General features: G+C 39.2%; 1 protein-coding gene across 1 annotated transcript in view; it reads right to left on the reverse strand.

Moving 5' to 3' along the window:
- Nucleotides 1-22,085, reverse strand: part of MYO18B (myosin XVIIIB) — a 378,023-nt gene that overhangs the window by 233,323 nt on the left and 122,615 nt on the right. Inside the window, exons 15-20 of the mRNA XM_072147027.1 lie at nt 19,184-19,274; nt 16,888-17,080; nt 15,732-15,812; nt 6,312-6,459; nt 4,885-5,044; nt 1,644-1,827 (exon numbers count right to left, since the gene is read on the reverse strand). Of these exons, the coding sequence (XP_072003128.1) occupies nt 1,644-1,827; nt 4,885-5,044; nt 6,312-6,459; nt 15,732-15,812; nt 16,888-17,080; nt 19,184-19,274 (857 nt within the window). The remainder of the gene's footprint in view (nt 1-1,643; nt 1,828-4,884; nt 5,045-6,311; nt 6,460-15,731; nt 15,813-16,887; nt 17,081-19,183; nt 19,275-22,085) is intronic.

Raw genomic sequence — 22,085 nt, forward strand, 5'->3', positions numbered from 1 at the left:
ATATCGAATGACTTCCTCAGGGGTAAGTGATGTATAATAGTCATATGGATAATAGGCTGTGCTAGCCACCCTATTTTTGTTGTACAACAACAAAAAGTGTTGTTTGCCTTTTTAAATCTGTCCAAAATTTCAGAGATCTGGCCTCTTTGATGGAGATTAGCCCTTACTAGACGAGGGGGAGGTACATTTTTTCATATTATGATACAACACTCAGAGACACTACCCCAGAGAAAATAAAAGGTAACTGCTTTAACTACAAAATACAAGAAATAAAAAAGACAGTCTAAAAGATGTTATCACCTTATTGTGGATCTTCTTCACCTGGAAAAAGTAGTCATTAGCCAACTCTTTTTTATTTGCAGCCAAAACATTTAATAAAAATATGTTTTTAAATTACAAAGATAGATCTAAAAATTTCCAAACCCTGTTGGGTATGCATTAATTGGACCGTGGGCCACAGAGTGAGTCCTCCAAGAGAAATTGTTGAGTTCTACTACCCCCTGAAAGTTACATGTATTGGACAAGTTGTTTCCATGTGAAAACTCCTATTAGCATGGGGTTCTTCTCAGATTTTACCTTGACAATATCAACCGATGTTCCACCTACTGTTTTTTATCTTTCTTTTGTCACTGCTTTGGTTAGAAAGAACTAATTTACTGCTTGTAGGGGTAATATCATTTAAAGAGGAGGATGTTTTTAAAACAAACAAACAAACAAACACTACATTGTTTAGGGGTGCATGGAAAATTAAACAAGGTATATCATTATTAGTTGGTGACAAGTCCTCTCTAACTATCGGGGAAATACAGACCTTTGGTAATTTCTTAAAGGGGTCAGTAAAATATAAGCTAATATGTTATTAGTTGTTATTTAAAATTTTGCTCCCCTTTAGCAGAAAAATACTGTGGACATAGACTGTAATGAAGAATTAAAATGCTCCTGGCCCTTTAATCAGTCCATTCATTTCCTCTGCGCGGAGAAGACACAGGACAGAAGATGGTTACATGGACCACTGGTTACATGTCCAGATCACATGGCCTGCACCTGCCTGGGCAGGTCGTGTGATGTTCATTATGTTTGGCTGTAGTCGGTTGGTTGCAGTGCATCCAGTATAGCCAGTGTTTTGGTAATGTGCCATGATGGCAGTTACAGGTCATTACTATGGTAACAGAGCAGGACAGTCTGTTACATCATCGCTGGATCAGAAAATAAGACGGAGGACTTGTAATTTCCAGTGGCGGCCATCTTGGTTATAACTTCAATTACTTTAGATTGACCATGAAATTTTGTGAATCATAAAATCAAACTATTTAAGCTCCATTTTGTAACTAATGACATTGAGTTGTGTTACATTCTTTTATTTATAGCATCATGGGTTTTTGTATCAGACGTTCATATTCCCGGAATACCCCTTTACGTTTTCATAAACTTTAAGTTTTCATATATAAGCCAAGACAAATTTAGTACATAAATGTATTTTCTTGGTACCATTGAGAAAATATTCTACTTCTTTCTAGAAACAGCACCACTCTCACCTGTAGCCTCTGTCTGGTATTGAAACACTGCCACTTGCACTTCAATGTGACTCGGCATAATACAAAAATGTATTTAGTCTCTAAATATCTATTATTGGGTACACTTACCATCTGAAGCTTGATCTGGGCACATACAGACCTCCTCTTTACAGCAGCGAAGCTGCTAGCAAAAGTCTTCCTTACACAACTAACTCTCTGCATGGCCTGCTGAGACTTTCCCTCCATTCCAGCAACAGAGCGACAAATCACTGGGAATTTAGCTCGAGGTGAAAACAAGTCCTTCACATAGTCACTGGAGGGCAAACAAAAAGGATAATGTTACAAGTCTTGATTTCACAATGTAAAACAATATGGCCCATAGGAGGACAATTATGATATTCAAGCAAATCATAGCTAAGATTAGTAAATACAGTTGAATTTCCTATAGCAAATGCACACATTGAGACATTCTGTAATATTCTTTGTTTTTGTCTGCATTGCAAAAACTGGAATTCCACTAGTATTCTACTTTTCTGAAATCTGGTCAAAATAAATCTCTATACAATTCTTTGTTCTCCATGTTTTGACACCAGCTTTTGGTTTTACTCCCCTATAGTTAGTGGTTTCAAAGATCAGGGATCACATTTTCTCTACAAATTATAGGTATAGGGGTCTCTGGTGAGTTTTCTGGGTAGCAGAATGTACTTGCCCATTAGATTAGAAGGTGTGTAGAGAGACTAAGAATGTTGTACTAGGTCTCAGACTGAGATGGATGACCGGACAAGGGACAGGGGAGTCCCTCTGCCACTACTATTCTTTACAGGAAACTTCTGCATCCAAAGAACTGCACAGACATGGCTCTCCTGCTAGCAACGCACAGAGAAGTTTCACATTGGGGCACATTAACTAAAAACAGTGCAGTCTGTGGAGAGTGCAGGGTGCGCCAGATTCATGAATTGTAGCATGTTCTTCATAACTCTGGCGCCCCCTGCACTGCTCCAATAGCATGCACCAACTCTTTTTTGTGTACCTTTAGCAAGAGGCGTGCAACACTCTTCTGGTGGACTCTGCATTATAAATGTGGTGCATGCTTCGGAACGCCCCCTTTTATGTACAGAAATTTGTGTCACATCAGGTATAGTGCAGCCGCAACACAATTGAGTCGCTTGTGACACATATGTGGTGCTGACACTTTATGATACATATGCAAGCAGTTTGCACATTACAGGCTGTGCAAAGTCTGACAGTAAACTGGTGCAAGGTCCTTAGTGATTGTGGTCAACTGTCTCTCCTACTCCCTCCAGAGTGAGCAGTAGGAAGCCCCTCTGCTCCTGCAGTAGTATCTGCCCTCCATACAGGCTGCTGCTCTTATAAATAAATGAAAGTAAGATAGAAGGTCATGCAACATAGCAAGAGCTATTGAGAAACAAAATTATTATTGGAGGGTCACTTTAATTATTGGATGGTCACTTTAATGGAGTTATTTCTGATAATGAATGTGCATTTATTAATGGAAAAGGGTCTTGGTTTAATTATTTAAGGATTTATGCATGAGTCACCAATCTGATATCTTCTATACATGTGGTTGCAGACTACATTATCTTTTCATTCAATGCAGTATGTTCTTCAAGTGCCAGATACTTTTCCCTTGCAAACTTTTAGGACTTTTTGCTGCCAATTACATTCACTCCCTCCAATGCCTGATTTCTTTTTGCAGATACAATATGACAGGTAATGGAATCAAGAAAAATCAATAGGGAGCAGTTTTCTGGCATCCCTGTATACCATGGTAAGCCTGAGAGCAAACGACTAAAATAACAATTGCAATGAGATCTGTGCTAATGGGGCTGACACCATGTGCCAGGCTCATATGAATCAGTCTCTAAATCCTCTGCTAATCTTCCTCTTTGCTCTCTCACTACAGGAATTAAAGACATTAGTGCAATAAATGAACAAAACTCAAATCGGCTCGACCTATTTCATTGCAGGTTATATTGATTGGAGGTGGAAAGAGCATAAAGCTCTGATTACATTTCAATTGGCTTTGCATGTAGCCATACTCCCCATAAAGCCATAAATGTCAGCTGACTCAAAGCCACTTTTAATGAAGATAATAATTCGAGAACAGACAGAATGCAGAGTGGAAAAATATTTTTATAGCTACCAGAAATAGAATTGAATCAAGCCTTGTATTTTCTCTAGTTCTATAATAGATATAAACTTAACATAATTGTATTAATATGTGATGTAAATAGATGGTGTATCATATACTAGAAAATAGTCTGTTTAGTTATGGTCAGCTGAAACCTCTAGTCCTCTATGCTTAGAAATACAGCTTATGATCATAGCAGAGGCAAAGACAGCCTCACTTATCACTTGGAATAGTGCCATGTGGAGTATCATGATTACACTTGCTAAGTTATAGACTTCATTTTAAAGAGCGCTCTTTACTAGTCTATACACTGCCTTTAATTGGCATCAAGCATGTGGATTTAAGATTCTCTGTGGTAGCATTCATCAATAAGAGAGCACAATATATAACATATTTTCCATGCTCCTCTCAAGGCTATATTTGTAGTGCCTTCTTTATATGTGTCTTTACATTAAAGTGAATTTTCATTCCAGGAAACCCAAAGACAGTGATATTATAGGACTGATAAAGGCTGGCAATGGCCGAAGTAGGTGCTTAGGATTCTAGTGGAAAGAAACTAATTAGAAATGCTCAAAAGTATTCCACATTTGTACTGGACCAAATCAAAGAAGAAGCTACCAGATAATAGTGGATTCCTCCCATCACAATGAATGAATCAGTATATTTCTAATACAATGTATTGGCTGAATGTACAAACTAGTGAAGCCCAGTATGCAGAGTCAACATGCCCACTACCAGTCCTTTCTTCTGCTATTGCCTCTAGTATAGTACGACTAGGTCTTTGCAAGATTTCGGAACTGGAGGACGGGGCAGTGGTTTATGACTACAGTCACCATTTTTTCTTTAATAGAATCTCACTAATTGAAAAGGGTATGTTTGCAAAGCTGGCAATGTGCCCAAGAAGCCCCTAAATGTCCCTTTTTATACAATTTGGAAAGTAGCAAATCCTTTTTATGACAATTGGACACAGAGACTATGTATGAGCCCCACAAACAGGCACAAAAACAGCAGAGAATGGAGAACAAAGGACTATGTATGTGTCATGAGTTTATCATCTGTGAAAATCGGACATCACACAATCTGTTACACAGAAAGCCTTTGTAAAGAAATCCGTTAGAAAGTATTGCATTTATTGTAGCTGTGTGCATGGCTGTTTTTTACTATCATGTGAATTACGCCTGACTTTCAGCATACCAGTAACATCATATGACTACTTACAATTTAGACTGCTGTAGAACCTGCACTGCATTTTCAGCAGATAAGTTGAGTTTGGCTTTGTTGATCCAATTGGAAGCATCATATCGCACAGGATCTTGACCCAATTGGTGGAAGATCTCAAACTGGAGAGGTTGTTCACATTTTCGAAGAGGGCCATGATCTAAAACACACATCATTATCTATTACAGGACATTTGCTCATCTTTTAGTACATGAAAGTATGTTTCAAATACATTATGTAAAACATAGGATCTTGAATTCTCTAGATTGAAGTGTGCCCTTGTTTTCCCTAGAAGAAAAACTATCAATATGTTCAATGCCTGCTAAAGCATATTCCCATTGGTTGAAACCTAAACAATAAGAAAAATCATTGTCAGTACTATTATCCCTATAGCACCACAAGTGCTACTTAAACCCTGTGCACAGGTGGACAAAATAAGGGCCCAAATTCTATGACCCCTATGATCACATAAACAACACATGTCAACACTCTTGGGGACACTCCTCCTCCCCACTGATCTTATTGTTAGAGGATAAATTGTATTGTTGGGAAATCCCTTTAAAATTGTAAACATAAGATTAAACAGAATACACAATGGGGCAGATTTACTTACCCGGCGCTTTCTCTGCGCTGGATTCGGGTCCAGCCGGGATTTATTAAGGTAGTTCCTCTGCCGTCTACCAGGTGACGCTGCTGCACTGAAAAGCATCGGAACGGGTTCACCGAGCCGGGCTGAGTGAAGGTAAGTGCAAGCTCTGCGACAGTTTTTTTTTTGAAAAATGCGGCGGTTTTTCCGAATTCGTCGGGTTTTCGTTCGGCCACGCCCCCCGATTTCCGTCGCATGCATGCCGGCACCGATGCGCCACAATCGGATCACGTGCCCCAAATTCCCGGGGCAATTCAGGGGAAATCGGCGCAAATCGGAAATATTCGGGTAACACGCCGGGAAAACGCGAATTGGGCCCTTAGTAAATGACCCCCAATGTCTGTCTCACAAAACAGACCTGATCTATGTTTTAAGATAAGGCAGGAATGGATAACTATCTTTTCCTTATGATTGTAAAGAGCATTTCTAGCGAATAAATGTATGTTTTTTTAACCAGAATCCCCAAAGTATTTTAAAATGATGTAATAAAATTATATATTTTAAAAGAAAAGACAATAAAATATCACTTCCTAATCTCCTGAACATTAAGAGTATTGTATGTACATGAGAATAATAGAAGGATGTATCTACCAGTAATTTAGGGCTGTAAAAGTTTTTAATTTGTCATGAAGAACACAGTAAACCTCAGTAAACAGAGATAATAGTTTAACTGTATACTAGTCCCCAGACAACACAGTTCAAATGTTATTTTCTATTACAGTAATTGGGTAACACTAGAAGACCTGAGGTGCTGAACAAATGAATTGCTTTTAACCTTCACCTTGTTTATCTTCACCTTTTATTTCATAGTATGAACACAGCCGGTTGATAACATTGTCATCTGTAGAACCTTGGATGAGGACTTCCTCATCCAGGATCCAGAGAAGACCTTTCTTTTCTTCCATTTGATTGCTGGCTTGCAAATTTATCTGTGAAAAAGAATAAAAATGTAAAATCTAATCTCCCCAATTATTAAGGCAGATATTACCAATATTTTCCCTATAGCAATTTAAATGTGGGAAAAATCTAAATGGCCCAACATATGATACAAATGTAAAATATTAAAACTGACACAAATAATAGTTTCCTGGCTATAAAATTTACAGGCTATAAAAAGAATTAGAGTGTAGATAAAGAACATTTCAGATAATCAAGAGTAAAAATGTCATCAATAAAAAGACAATGTCTAACATAAAGATCACTTGTAAAATGTAACACAGAACAAGATGACTGACTTAGTGGAAATTAAACAGAATTCTCCAGTCAAGCAGTCAATGAACAGAGCAGTTTATTATGTTTCAGTACAGTTTTTGGTTTGGATATTTAAAAAGACATGGTACAGGTGCTTGTTTTTACAGCATGTACCAGCTTAAAAGGTTGTATTAAATTACCATATTTTTCTGACTATAAGGCGCACAAAAAATCCTTTGATTTTCTCAGAAATCAAAGGTGCGCCTTATAGTCCAGTGCGCCTTATATATGAACCGTACTGACAGACAACAGCTGCCTTGAACTGTGCACAGGTCTGCCACCTGCTGGTCATTCATCCTTATAATCAGGTGTGCGCTTTATATATGAACCTAGACTTTTTAGCAGGCATTTATTGATGGTGCACCTTATAATCCGGTGCGCCTTATAGTCCGAAAAATATGGTACAATGTGCATTAAAACTAAATTTAAACAACCTGTTTTTCTGCTATCGGTGACTATAGGTATCTATCTTTGTGCATTTGAAATACCTAATATAACATTGCATTGAAGGCAAACAATACAATGTACTGTGTTTTTTATATTTGCTAACCTAATAACTGATGTATCACCATCTATCCTGAAATATATTAGTCACCTTAGGAGACTTTTAAGCGTTTTGCATATTTATGTGTCCTTACTGATCTGTCAAGCATAGTCATAAATAAGGGAAGGCTCCATAATGACTTCAGTCTCTGCTGCCTGGCACCACTTAAATCTGTTTTTTTCTACATTGCCTTTTATATAGTTTGGAAGACGTAGCACTGTCTTTATGGCTCTAGACACATTTGCTTAATGTTATTCTGCATAATGTCTCTGTCTCATGAGATTCATCACTCAGATAAAACAGCTATTCATAAACTTTATGGAGCTTCAACTTTGTTTTTTTCATGCTGTAAATAATGAATGTTATGTACAAGTCTCCGTCCACTTGTGTGTGAATATCAGATACATCATTCATAGCCATTTTTAATTAATTATAATCATGGTGTGAACACCTTGGTCACATACAGGAGATACTGGTGACTTTAACAGAACTAAGCGCTGGATATATGTGGCAGAAATCTAACAACATCTATACATCCTATGAGCTGTTGTGTGGCAATCATTATATTGTTTTACTTTTTATTATTGAACAAAAAAATACATAAAACATACAACAATAACTAATAACTAGCAACTATGAATCCATGTGAGTAGTTATTATTTATATGCTTTTGTTGCTCCTTTCCTTTGTTCAGTTTTTTTTGCTGGAGTTTTAAGATACCTGGAATTAGATCCACATGCATCAAATAGATTCAGACTCGGAATATCGCATGATCACAAAGAGCACACATTATTGCTGTACTGATGATAGCATAACAGGCTAGTGGGGAGATATTTCTCTTTTAGTATGCAGTGGCAAATGCTTCATTTAATACGATTTTCACATGGTGACTTATTGTGGGGGTCAGACACTGAGGTCCACTACAATCTGCTGATACTGGCTGCTTTCTTTACCACTATCAACATAGAAAATGGAACAATTTTATTTTCTGTGCTGTGGCCAAGTGAATTAGCTGATCATTGGGGGCTCTGGGTGTCAAACCATTAAAGGGGTATTCCAGGAATCAGCATAATTCATATACATATGGGCCCTTAAAATATAAGCTAATATGTAATTACTTTTTATTTAAAATTTTGCTCCTCTTAGCAGAAAAATGCTAATGACATACAATGTAATGAAGAGTTAAAATGCTACTGGCCCTTTAATCAGTCAAGATGGCCACATCACATGTCCTGCACCTGCCTGGGCAGGTCATGTGATCACCACTATGTTTGGCTGTAGTCGGTTGGTTGCAGTGCATCCAGTATGGTCAGTGTTGTGGTGATGGCAGTTACACATTATTCCTATGGTAACAGAGCAAGAAAACCTGTTAGATCATCACTGGGAGCAGATTATAAGAGGGAGGAGGAGTCACTGAGAACTAAAGGATCTTGGGACTTGTAGTTTCCAGTGGTGGCCATCTTGGTTATAATTCTGCATACTTTATAGAGGCCATAAAATTTTGTGAATCATAAAATTAAACTATTTAAGCTCCGTTTTGTGACAGATGCCGTTGAGTTTTGTTACATTCATTTATTTATAGCATTATGGGTTTTTGTATCAGACGTTCCTATTCGCAGAATACCCCTTTAATGATTTGAATCTGATATTGATGACTTATCTTATATAGAATTTCCATGTTAAAAAAAAACATTTAAGGGGTTTTGTCTTACCTGAAAAAACCTAAATGGAATCAACCTATTCCTTGTTAAATGAGAATTTTGTCAAAGGTTATACCAACATTTGAAGAGAAAGATCTGGACTGCACATTCACACATTATACAATCAACCATTGCCTTTAGGGTACATTAAAGGGGTTTTCCCAAAAAAGAAAATTTCTCAAATCTCAATCCCATAGTGATGTGTACACAATAAAGATCATTTTAACCCCTTACTTTACAATTTTACTCATTTTTATTGCTGGCTGGTATGGTGTCCAACTTATTGGTATGATACAATCAGTGTATTTCTATATATGTATTTCTTTATTTAATATTTGATAGTTAATCTTATAGTGATAAGGTCTGTCCTGTCACAATACCATTGAACCATATTTAACCACTGGGATAACTGATAATATGTATTTTGACACAATGTGATGGCTACGTATTAATTGTGTTTTTTGAAATTAATAAAGATTTGTAGCTAAATTATATTCTTTATTGTATTTCTTTGGGTCAAAAATTTTGGTCATTCAGTTTTATTGCTGTTTTAGCTCCTATCACTTAGTGCAGAATTCCAGAGTGTGGGCGGGGACTCTCTAATGAGACACGTTATGATCCATTGAGTAATGTGAGCTAACAATGTGGTTAGATTATCAGGGTACAGGTTTATATACACTTCATTTAACTTCTCAACATTGTACTAGTATCTGACACATAGAAAGAGAGATGAGACTGATCAGAGATGAGATGCATGAGATGCCTATTACACACAATATCAACTCTGCTACACATCTGTTCTCACAGATATGTGCCTGCCTCCTCCTTGATAACTTATCAATCCGTATCTTGCAGCTTCTCTCTCCTCACCATGTGTTGCTTGCAAGCAGGAAGTGAGTAAGTGTCTGTGAGCTCAGTCCTGAAATGCTGGGGGTGGGGCTGGAGTACAGTGAGCAGAGAGAGAAACTCAGCAGCACAGCCCTAACACAGAAATCAAAGATGGCTTCCCCAACCCTAAGTCTGAAGTTACAAGGTCGTGTCTAGAGGCAGCTAAAATTGTGTACCCCAGGACTGACAGAGACAGGTTTGAATTATATCTGTTAAATGCTGTATTTTTGTTAATAAAGTGATTTAGAGAATGTGTTATTTTGTCATCCTGAGTACATTTAAGAAACTTGTCTTCGTGGGAATACCCCTTTAGTCAATTAAACTCAAGGCGTCACAATTATTGCTGCTTGTATGCCTAAAAACAGATATAAAAGCCATGATTTAGCTGCAATTCCACCCAATTCACCTGTTGGTTGGGAAGGGGTTGGTGCCACATTATGCAAGGCATTCCTGCCCTCGCCTGTGCACTGCTTATAATTTGCATCCGTTTAGTTGCAGGCTATGATGCAATTATACGCCAGATCTGTGTCAGTTGCACAGTGCATGGTTGCGCTATGTTACTGGCTGTTAGGCCAGGCTATGTCTCCTGATAAATCTGGTGCATGTCGGGGAGGGGGGGGGGGGCAACATCATGATCAATGTGCTCCAAGGTTCTTAGTGACATTTTGGTCACGGTAACCTTGATTATGTGGGTACTTACGGTACACTAGTGGGTGCTGCATCACATGTTGTCAAATATTGCTGCACCATCACCAGCAAGGACCATTACCCAGTAGCCCCCAAGTATGCATGTTGGCAGACTATCCCCTTAGCTCTGTGCCATGGGTCTTCACAAGCACCGCACTATAGAAATAGTGGATATCATGCAGTTAGAGATGAGCGCTCGTTATAATGAGTGCTCGTTATTCGAGACAAATTTTTCCTGATGCTCGAGTGCTCATCTCGAATAACGAGCCCCATTGAAGTCAATGGGAGACTCGAGCATTTTTCAAAGGGACCATGGTTCGGGAATAAAATGTGTTATTTAATTGAAAAAGAATGTCTTCTGATAAGTTAGCAGATGTATGCAAACATCTGCAATCTATTCTTCACTGTTCCGCGCGTATATTATCTCCCGACAAGTTAGCAGATGTGAAGAACAGTGAAGAATAGAATAAAAACAGTGAACACAGGATCATTTAAGTGAAAAACGCAGTGAAAAACACAGTGAAGAATATATTGCAGATGTTCGGCACATCTGCTTACTTTTCGGGAGATACGCTGTCCCGGGATCCGTGCTGCTGCTCCCCGGTGTCTCCGTGCTGCTGCTCCCCGGTGTCTCCGTGCTGCCGCTGCCCCGATGTCTCCGTGCTGCCGCTGCCCTGATGTCTCCGTGCTGCCCCGATGTCTCCGTGCTGCCCCGGTGTCTCTGTGCTGCTGTTCCCCCGATGTCTCCGTGCTGCTGCTCCCCGGTGTCTCCGTGCTGCTGCTCCCTGGTGTCTCCGTGCTGCCGCTGCCCTGATGTCTCTGTGCTGCCGCTGCCCCGATGTCTCCGTGCTGCCCCTGCCCCGATGTCTCCGTGCTGCCCCGATGTCTCTGTGCTGCCCCAGTGTCTCCGTGCTGCCCCAGTGTCTCCGTGCTGCCCCGGGGTCTCCGTGCTGCCCCGCTGTCTCCGTGCTGCTGTTCCCCCAATGTCTCCGTGCTGCTGTTCCCCCAATATTTCCGTGCTGCTGTTAACCTGATGTCTCCGTGCTGCTGCTCCCCAGTGTCTCCGTGCTGCTGCTCCCCAGTGTCTCCGTGCTGCTGCTCCCCGGTGTCTCCGTGCTGCTGTTCCCCCGGTGTCTCCATGCTGCTGTTCCCCCGATGTCTCCGTGCTGCTGTTCCCCCGATGTCTCCGTGCTGCTGTTCCCCCGATGTCTCCGTGCTGCTGTTCCCCCGGTGTCTCTGTGCTGCTGTTCCCCCGATGTCTCCGTGCTGCTGTTCCCCCGATGTCTCTGTGCTGCTGTTCCCCCGATGTCTCCGTGCTGCTGTTCCCCCGATGTCTCCGTGCTGCTGTTCCCCCGATGTCTCCGTGCTGCTGTTCCCCCGATGTCTCCATCCTGCTCACCGTGTTCTTCAATGTGTTCTTCACACATATATATTGTTCTTCACATACTATTTTGTTTTCACCGTTCCGGGCGTATCTCCCGACAATTAAGCAGATGTGCCGAACATCTGTAATCTATTCTTCACTGTATTTTTCTGTGTTTTTCACTGTGTTTTTCACTTAAATGATCCTGTGTTCACTGTGCTCACTGTTTTTATTCTATTCTTCATTGTTCTTCACTGTGTTTTTTTAATTAAATGCTCGATCTCGATCTCGGGAAATATTCGTCCGAGCAACGAGCCGTTTCGAGTACCTTAATACTCGAATGAGCATCAAGCTAGGACGAGTATACTCGCTCATCCCTACATGCAGTATATTGCAGTGCATTTCATTATTTGGGGGGTTGCTGCAGGGCATTTCTGTACAGGGTCTGCATGGGGCATTTCATTACTGGGGGAGTCTGCTGTGCATTATAATACTAGGGGAGGCTGTGACCAATGCATTTTCCAAACTAGGCTTAAACTCAAGTCTTTCCCAGTTATTTGTGGTAAAATTAGGGGACGCGGCATATACTTGGGTCCACTTATACTTGAGGATTTATGGTAAGTACATTTTGGTCACCTTAGTAAATAAGAAAAGCACAGCAGAAATATCAGAAAAAAATCTAGCAAAGCATAGATTCCAGGTATAACCTGCGCCAGTACTCCATAGTAAATTCAGCAGGTCAAACTTGTATCATCATAGTTTATACGGTTGAAAAAGACACTTGTCCATCAAGTTCAACCAAGGAAGGGAAGGGATTGCAGGAAGAAGGGATTTAGGGGAAACAATTCTATATAAAATAACCATCAATGTTATTTAGGTGTAAAAAGGCATCTAGAACCTTCTTGTGCCACGCCACTCCCAGTATTCAAAAAAGTATTGTGTGGGGTCAAAAATGCTCAATCACAATTGCAATGCAACTCAAATTGGAACTTTTTCATGCCAAGTATGCCATAATGCTGGAATACAAAGCATGATAAATGCCCCTCATTGTGTTTGAACCTTCCTTTAAAAGACGAGACACTGTAAGTCACTAACAATGTTGCCTTTCAGGGCTTATTAACATTCCCCAAATGAAAATGCATGGAAAGCTTTCAAAATTGATACTGAGAATCATATCACTGCCATTTGTACTTTTATACCTTTATGTACTTATGTACCTTGCATCTTAAACCTTTAATACAGAGTTATGGGAACACACATCACAATGTATATCAATTATAGCATTGATTTCCAGTAGGGTTCTAATTCTCTATCCCGTTGATATAATTTGTGTGGAAAAATATAAACTCCTTAGGCAGTTAAAATGTGGTGAGTAATCTATCAGGAATTCTATAGCGTTATAGGCAAGAGATGAGAAAAGATAAATTATAAGACTGAAGGAGTAAATTATTGATGAGGGACTGTGCATTATTGACTCTGTTTTATTACATTTTAATTGTTTAGGCTGATGCTTTTATCAGGATTTTCCTGCAAGTTTGTTTTCAATGCAAAGTTTGACTGTCATCTGTTTATAACAGGTGAATTACTGGTGATGATGGAATATGGATACTAATCTGAATTACTAGTGGATTAAGGAGATTAACATCTTCCTTTTCCATAAAGCCAGATGCACAGTGTAAACAGGTTATCACTCTGAAGACTGAGCTTCTCTAACAGTATGCACATTATACAGTAATAAGCCCCTGAATCCTATTGATTTGATTTTCACATTCTATCATGCAGCTCAAATAGGCATCTAGGTTAATTAATAGTCAAAGTGGATTTCTGATCAATACACTGTACAAACGGGGTAATAATAGAGGACAATTTGGAGGGCAGATTTTATTCTTACAGTGTACGGTAAGGAAGTATAAATTATGTTTTTCTCTTTTAAATATACTATAATAATGTTATTATATATTTATTGTTAAGGAATAGTCCTTAAAAAGTTGTATTGAGTCACAAGAATATTCTACAACTTTCAAATAACTGCTGGGACAACCACTAAGTTTTGGGAGTATTTCACCTCCGTTCTGGTTAAGGGTATATGTGTTTTATATTCTAGCATGAGAGTGAATCTGTACAAGGAAAGTCAGGGTTTGCAGCTAGATTGATATATAATCACATTCATTCTGAGAATCCACGGTGGTTAGTAAGTGGAAGGCCACCATTCAAATAATTCTTCTGACTATTTTTACTAACTCTGATTGTTCATATACTGTTTTACAGGAAAATCAATTTTATTGAAAATATTCATCATGAAGGCACAGATTCATAAGCACATTCTGATGTGTAATTAACATGTGAAAACAGAACAGTAAAATGGGTGAAAAGGGGTGACAAGGTCTACGAACAACAGTAAAACAAGGGAATCGGAGAGGTAAAAAGGACTGGATATTAGTCACTTAGCATCTACTAGGGAAAGCTAGGAAGACTGGCTGCTGAGTTCCGGAACATGGACCAAGTAGACTAGACCTTATGGAAGGTCCCCACTGTATCATTGCCTATAGAGTCTGCATCCCCTCCCCCACCCCTGAGCAGTGGGTGGACCTAAGATATTGTGTGTGAAGGAGGGGCAGGTTGGATGCATGTTTCTTTAAACATTGTTAAACTGCGGTTCAATGTGTTTTTCGAGCCTAAAGACTGAATCCCAGCAGATAAAGAATTTCATGTTAACCAGTCTATGCTTTGAGAGGAAGATAAGGCTGTGGTTGTAACCCCTGCTCAGTGATTATGCCTCTTACTCTATTAATGGGAGGAGCTGAAGCGAATAAGGAGGAGAGCCTAGATTGTGGGATTCTGAATGTAGGATTGAACGATACAGGAGTCAGTTGGGGTATAGGGGAGCATAAACACCACTGGGCCAAAATACGGTCCCATACCATCCAATGTTTGATAAAAAATGCCTCCTGAGACACTCTAGGGCGATTCTTTTGGGGAAGCCAAAAATGTGCAGTTGGTGGGATTGTTGACATTGAGGAAACTAAATGAACCCATAACTTTGTAGCATAGTTATGGTGAAGGTCCAGAACACAAGTGCAAATCATGGCGTGTCAGTAATGAGTACCGGATGTAGGATCATTGTCGTTCATATACTGTTTTGAACTACCCCATGTTTTGCTGCTTTATTGATCATTTTATATGATATTATACTCCACAATTGTAACATGTGCCTTTGACCCCAACACTGAGCAGTTAATGCTTCGGGACAACAGGTTTGAGCTTCATTGAAAGAGATCTTCAGTTCTTTGTATTGTAGCCCTAATTCACCACAACAATAAAATGCGCTAGTATTATACATTCTTTCACCCCTTTACTCATATAACAACATAGCTACCCAACAGAATACCCATTAAAATCCAACTTGTTTGATCGCTGTTTCTCTTCAAAGAAATAAATCAGGTTTACAGATGTTTAAGATAATTTCATGTCACTGAACTAACAGATGGTATATTGGTATATTAATTCAGGAATAGGCTATGATAAAAGCCTAGCTAAAGTAAGATAGAAATATTGTAAGATAGACTACAGGTCTATGTTTCATTATTTCAAATATCAAGATGAAAGTAAAGTAAGTAAGTAACAGAATCAATATTAAATACTATTCAGACTTTCAGACTCTTTCTTGTCTACTTATCTCACAGTAAAATTATGTAACAATTTCAGCTAAAATTTTAACTCGCTTTTAAAAATAACTTGAAAAAACAAAATAGCTGTAAAATTCCTTGCCTGTGAAGAGGTCTGGTCTATGACAGATACAGTTTTGAATGGGGAATCCTCAGGTATCTCAAAAGGAACTTCAATGTTTTCCTGTGAAGAGAGGCAAACACAATACAGGACTGATTATATGTGTAACCCACAATTCATCTAGTACTATGGTATTAGTTAAGCTGTGCATCACAGTAGGCATCAAGTCACCAAAGCATACCATGTTGTCATACTGGTTTTAGTACACTTCTTATTTTTAAATATTTTTTAATAATTTGGATAATTAGATGATACCACAAAATATCAATATAACTTTAAGCATTCTACTTTAACCACTATCTATGTATTGAGAGTAAATTAACATTCTTTTTTTTTAATCAAATAAACTTTATTAAAGCAGATACATACATGTATTGTCTTACATTTCTTCATATATATGCAAAATGAATGTATACATTGACAAATAAAACATTGTTTGTTTCTTAACCTAAACCCCTACCCAACCGCCCCTTACGGTCCATTCCCCTCTCTTCCCCTCATCATCCTTATTGATAGGCTCCATGTCCAGATGCAGGACTTCCTATCTCCCCACATCTCCCCTCCTTTTCTCATGTCCCTGATGTCTACCCTAGTCGCAATCTCTCCAATCCAATCTGTTGTTCCCAGTCCCGGACATTCAAGCCATTTACTCCATTGCTTGTTATACTTCTTAATTGATTTTCATTTCATATATACTCCCAACTCCATTTGAAGCGTGGTATTCACCATTCTCTTAATTTCCCCAAGTCTTGGAGTAGTATCTAACCAGTATCTGGCAATAGTCTTTCGGGCCTGATATAGTATTTTAGCTACTGCTAGCTCTTCTGCCCTAGTTATCTCTAAGTTCCCTACACATCCCAGCAAACATACTTTTGGATCATTTAACTCACTAATCTGTGACAACTTATTATTTAAAGTATGTATCTTTATATTTCATCACTTTGAGATTGGTTGGAGTCCTACTTCAGAAAACCCTTCCATGTACCTGAGCAAAAGTCATCTAAACTCTAACTGTAAAGTCAATTCCAGCATAGCTATATTCCAAATATGAGAAGGTGCAAAAGCAGGTAAAAGGACTTAATATCACACACACACCCATTATATATGTAATTGGATTTCTATATGAAGTCAGTCTTACCGCATTAAATCTCTCCAGGGGCGTACTAAAGGTTCTCTTGTAGGACAAGCAATGCAAGCGTTCTTGGACATAATTGTTGCACATCTCCTCAAATGTGGCAGCCCTCTCTTTCTTCTGATGACGTGGGTTATGGAATCCAGGAATATCAACCACCATGATGGAAGCAAGAGTCAACAGACTAGAGGACAAAGACCTTACAAAAATATGAATTGAGTTATAATTGACCAATATGTTATCACAATACATGCGAATTGTGAATTATTTGCAAAATATCTGGTGAATCTTATAGCACACCCGTTTTCCATGTGACACTGTCCCCCTTTCACAATAACATGTCCCCACATATTATTCAATAAAGTAAAGGTTAAACAAAATCTAAGATGTTCTCATAAACTCATCAGCATTCACTGTGTAATACATTCCAAGAATCTGTAACTATTTCTAATCCGAGAATTAAAATAAAATCTTATTATAAATGAAAACTTGCAGATTCAAAGCTTATGGATTTGACATTTACCGTAATACCAAAACTACAGATTCAAGCAAAAACTGTGACTCATAATAATCAAATTTACTTGAAGTCCAAGAACATAACTTTTTTTCTTATGATAAAACTTTAAAGAGTTGTATTAGATAGAAAATTACATTCTGTTCATCTGTCAGTGCAGCACAGCTGTGTAGCAAGTATAAATCCATCCCCCAGAACAGAACCTATCATCACCTTATCCCGTCTAAGACCACCATCAGTACCTTGTTATATATTATGCATTTCCCCTGGAGGTTTATCAGGCACGATGAAGAAATCCTCTTTTATTCTCATGTATCCTGCCTGACTAAAAACATTTAAAACTGAATTATACTTTATTAACTATTTCATTAAAGAATGTTTGGAACTAATCACAAAAAATTGTATGACAACTTTTTTCTCAGGCATTGGCCAGTAGAGTGGACTAGTGTAGTGGTCCTTAGATGTGATGTATAGTTTATCGTGGTTATGCATGCTGTTCTGGCATGCGAGCCTTACACAGAATTAGTCTAGTGGGACACACTTTTCATAGTGCCACATGACTGGACTAGGGGCACTGATGGTGTCAGTTAGCCTATTCTTTATTTGTTAGTAACAGCTAACACCTTTCTGCATCCCTACATCAGATTTGGATGCATCCTCAGAGGTACTAGAGTACATCAACATAGAGCAACCTTGTTTCACATTACACCAGTAGCATTTCCCCCCACAGCATTGTAACCAGCCGTAGTGCGGTTGTTAAATCCCTGGGTATATATATTTATGGTTAGCTCCACCTCTATCCAGTTGGTTGGGCATCAATCAGTTTGCTGCTACATAAAAACCTAACATTTTCTATCAAAACTTCAAGAATTCTCCCAAGTTCTCCTAACTAGTTGCATGCAGTTAGCAGCAGTCCGGTCTACACGATTCAACACAGTGCGTCTTAATAATGATCTGATTGGCCTGGTGCTGCTAACGGCATGTGACTAGTTGCTGTTTTTTATGAGAGAACTTGTGATTATTGGATTGCGCTGGACAAATTCTTGAAGTTTTGGTATTTCTACCCATTGGCTGCGGTGTGTCCGTGGACGCAAAACCATCAAGGGACTGTGAGCATGTTGGAGCTTGGTGAGCTGAACTACATTTTGTTTTTTCATATAACATTTTCTATAGTATGTGTCTAAAACACAGGAGCTAGGGCTGCTTGTCTAGGAAGTGAAGAAGCCCCACCTCCTAATCGCCATATTTTCTGCCCACTCCAAGAATGACGCATGTCAGCACTGGCTCCTAATGCTCGCCCTTCATTCTCCTTCAATATTGAGATACAAAGCAGCAGTGCGCACTTGTGAAGCCAGCATGTACGTGCAGTGCTGGCTCCAAGATCACAAGCACACCGTGCATACGTCAATGTGCAGCATTTCAGGAGAAAGAGAGGTGGGCATTAGTAGACAGGATTGGTACACATCATGCTTAGAGTAGGCAGAGCATACGGCTGGTGGTGTTGCCTGGCTGCCTGGGCAATCAGTCCTACCTCTTAGACTGCATTTTACATGGGAATAGAAGAGGATTTTTCTGGAGTAGCAATAGTAGCAATGTAGCAATATGTCTGAAGCATAAAACGATACAAAGTTCTGTTGGTGGGCTTAAGGGGACTGAGGTAATGTCAGGTTCCTTTTAAGAGTACTGTATGCCCAGGATCAAGAACATCCAAGAATCACAGAAATCTCTACATTCTGTTGTTGGAACGGTTGTGAAACAAATAGGCGAACACTCCAGTTTCCCATGTACCTGTTAATGAGTGAAACAATAGCTGCAAAGAGTTCTTCATAGATGCCTGCAGCCATTCCTTCAACACATTCCACTCCACTCATTTTCGGACCTGAGACAAAAAAGGACATAATTGATGTAAGAAATTAACATGTCATGGGTAGTTTCACATACAACAAAACAATACCAGAATAAGGATAAATGTTCCTCTGACAACCAGGCACAGGCCTGATAACTGTTCCACCGACAATGTGATGATAGTTGTTCAGCATATAAGATACCAGGGAATGGATTTTACCGTTAGGGTCTTCTCTTGAGAGAACACCCTCAGTGTGCACCAAAGTAAGTTGCAATTCTAATAAAATTTTGAAAAAGGGAGGGAGTGGAATGTGGAATATGGTACCACAAATTCCCAGAGCCAAATAGTGATGAAGTACTGAATGTTCTCACTCCACAGACTGATGTACTACGAAAAGTTACGACCAACTTGGAGTTGACACTAATTATACCACAAACCACCAACTCCCTTCTACTACTTCTACTAACTCAAAAATGAAGTACCTACATGACAAGTCTAAAAAAATCTAAAAAGAAGGTGGAGCTAAGCTATGTAAGAATGAAATAATTTCTTATGTAGAATCATCACATAAGCAAAGATAAGGCTTCAAAATCAGTCACATTTTAAAAATCCACCCCTAAAGGTTACGGAATGCCCAGAAGAAACCACAGCCAAGGGAGCATTCTTCTAGGGGTTGAGATTCCTTCTCCTCTCAGTCTGTTAAGTGCTTTATACTTACGTATGAAGTAAAGACCCCGAGACTTGTAGATGATGCTTTAAGTCTTTGGCTTAACATTTGGCTTGACATTCATAAACATTAATGACACCTTTTGACTCCATCAAAGTCTGGTATGTCCTTGATGTTTATGAACAGGGCCGCATTATAAGGGGGGGTGCACTAGGCCCCCACCACTTGCCCTTAAATGGGCCCTCACCAAGTTGAGAAATTTGGATTGCCCACTATATGTTCCGGTAGAATTTCGGCTAACCACCCGGTTCGGGTGACCAGGCGGTAGACAGTACACTTGTGCTCAGGATGTCGTCATCCCGAAAGAGGAGGAAGAAGTCATCACTCTTCTGGGGAACAGGAGGAGGTGAGTATAGATTTGTTTTTTTTTACTGGGGGCTTGTTATTTATTACAGGGAGCTGTATATTGTACACTGTTGTGAGAGGACAGTCAACCCTTTACATTACAACTGCTAGTTACTTGTCTGACCATGTAAGGATGCTAATATTCTCATATTATTATTTTTAAATGTATTATTATTATACCATACAATACTTTACAAGGTCTGAGTTCTATTTGATCTTTAGTGGTGCTTGATACTTATGTACTGCTCCCAGTTTTTAATCTTTTTCTATGGTATAAATGGTTGCCCAAAACAGCCCAATTATATCCACTGTGAACTAGTGACACCAGGGCGCACTGACAGTATGAGGTGACAGTGTGATTTTGTGTCATCAGATACAAACATGGGGTTGTATAGTCTAATTCATAAGATAAATAGGAGATGTGTACTAGCCATAAACCAAGCCCCAGAAGAAGCCATACAGTAAAACTGTGGGTTGGGCAGAAAGAGTTTCTAGCAGGATTTTATTACTGTCTGATCTTAACTTTGTGAGTGCGTTAAGTTACTTAACCCATGCTGGAACTGTTGTTTTGCTAAGTAATAGCTGGCATAAATCATTTTGTTGTCAGAAATATGTAGAGTATTTGGACTTGCTCCTTCCTAGAAATTCTACATTTTGAAATTTTTTTTCTGCATATTCTGATATAAGCGGTTATACATTCCCTTTAAATGGTACAACTGCTGGTATGCTTCTGCAATCAGAGCCTTCACTTCTATGATTAGATCTGTAGAATAGTTGTAGTGTGCTCCTCACTGCGTCAGTGACATTGTAAGGCTGTATTCACATGTGCAGTATTAAAACAGATTTTACGATAACAATGGTTCACCACAAAAAAACGTTCTGTAGTTGTCATTGTATGAGGCATATCCATGTGCCACTCGCAAACATGGTTGACAACTCTGTCAACCTTGAAAATTAATCAAAAGGGAATTTTATTTCCAGCATAAAATGGAGTGTGAACAAACCTTTAGAAGCCTCTACTGTTGATTTCATAATGTACTTTGTTGTAAACTAAAAAGGTAGGTAGCACGACGGACATTATAGTCAAAGTTTGGGGCACGTTTACTTACCCGGTCCCTCGAAGTTCCCGAAAGTGCATTGTACGTCCGGAATGCATTGTGCCACGATGCACTTAGATCGTGCGTCCGAGATCCTGCATCTGTCGCTTCCCCGCTCAGGTCTGCCGGAGTTCACCATCTTCTTCCCGATGCATGTTTTGCGACACAATTTTGAAGTTAAATTCCGCGGTTTGTCCGAATCTGTTGGCCTGCCCCCCAATTTCTGTCGCATGAAAGCCGTCACGATTGCGCCAAAATCCGATCGCGTGCGCCAAAAACCCTTTTAAATCCCAGTCCCAGCAGCGCAAAATGGAAATCGTCAGGATGTCCGACGCAAGTGAGGTCCGTGGGACCCTTAGTACATGAGCCCCATTGTCTCTAATTTCTATTAAAGTGAAGTACATACAATACTATGAATAATATATATATAAAATGAAATGTTATGTGGGTATAGTCTAGAGAAAATTACAATATTCAACTAAAACAATGTGCTAGGTTAGAGGATGTATATAGAATCTGTATTCGCTGTCGTACAAGATATTATGTACAGTCTTTTTGTGTGTAGCAAATATACTAAACTTGCTAAGAAAAACTCTAGGTCAAAATTAGTTTCATCATAGTGAAGAAAAACAGCAGAAGATGGAGAATAATGAAGCCAAATGGTCTTTATCAGAT

Source organism: Engystomops pustulosus, chromosome 1 (assembly GCF_040894005.1).
Source record: "Engystomops pustulosus chromosome 1, aEngPut4.maternal, whole genome shotgun sequence".
Taxonomy (NCBI): Eukaryota; Metazoa; Chordata; class Amphibia; order Anura; family Leptodactylidae; genus Engystomops; species Engystomops pustulosus.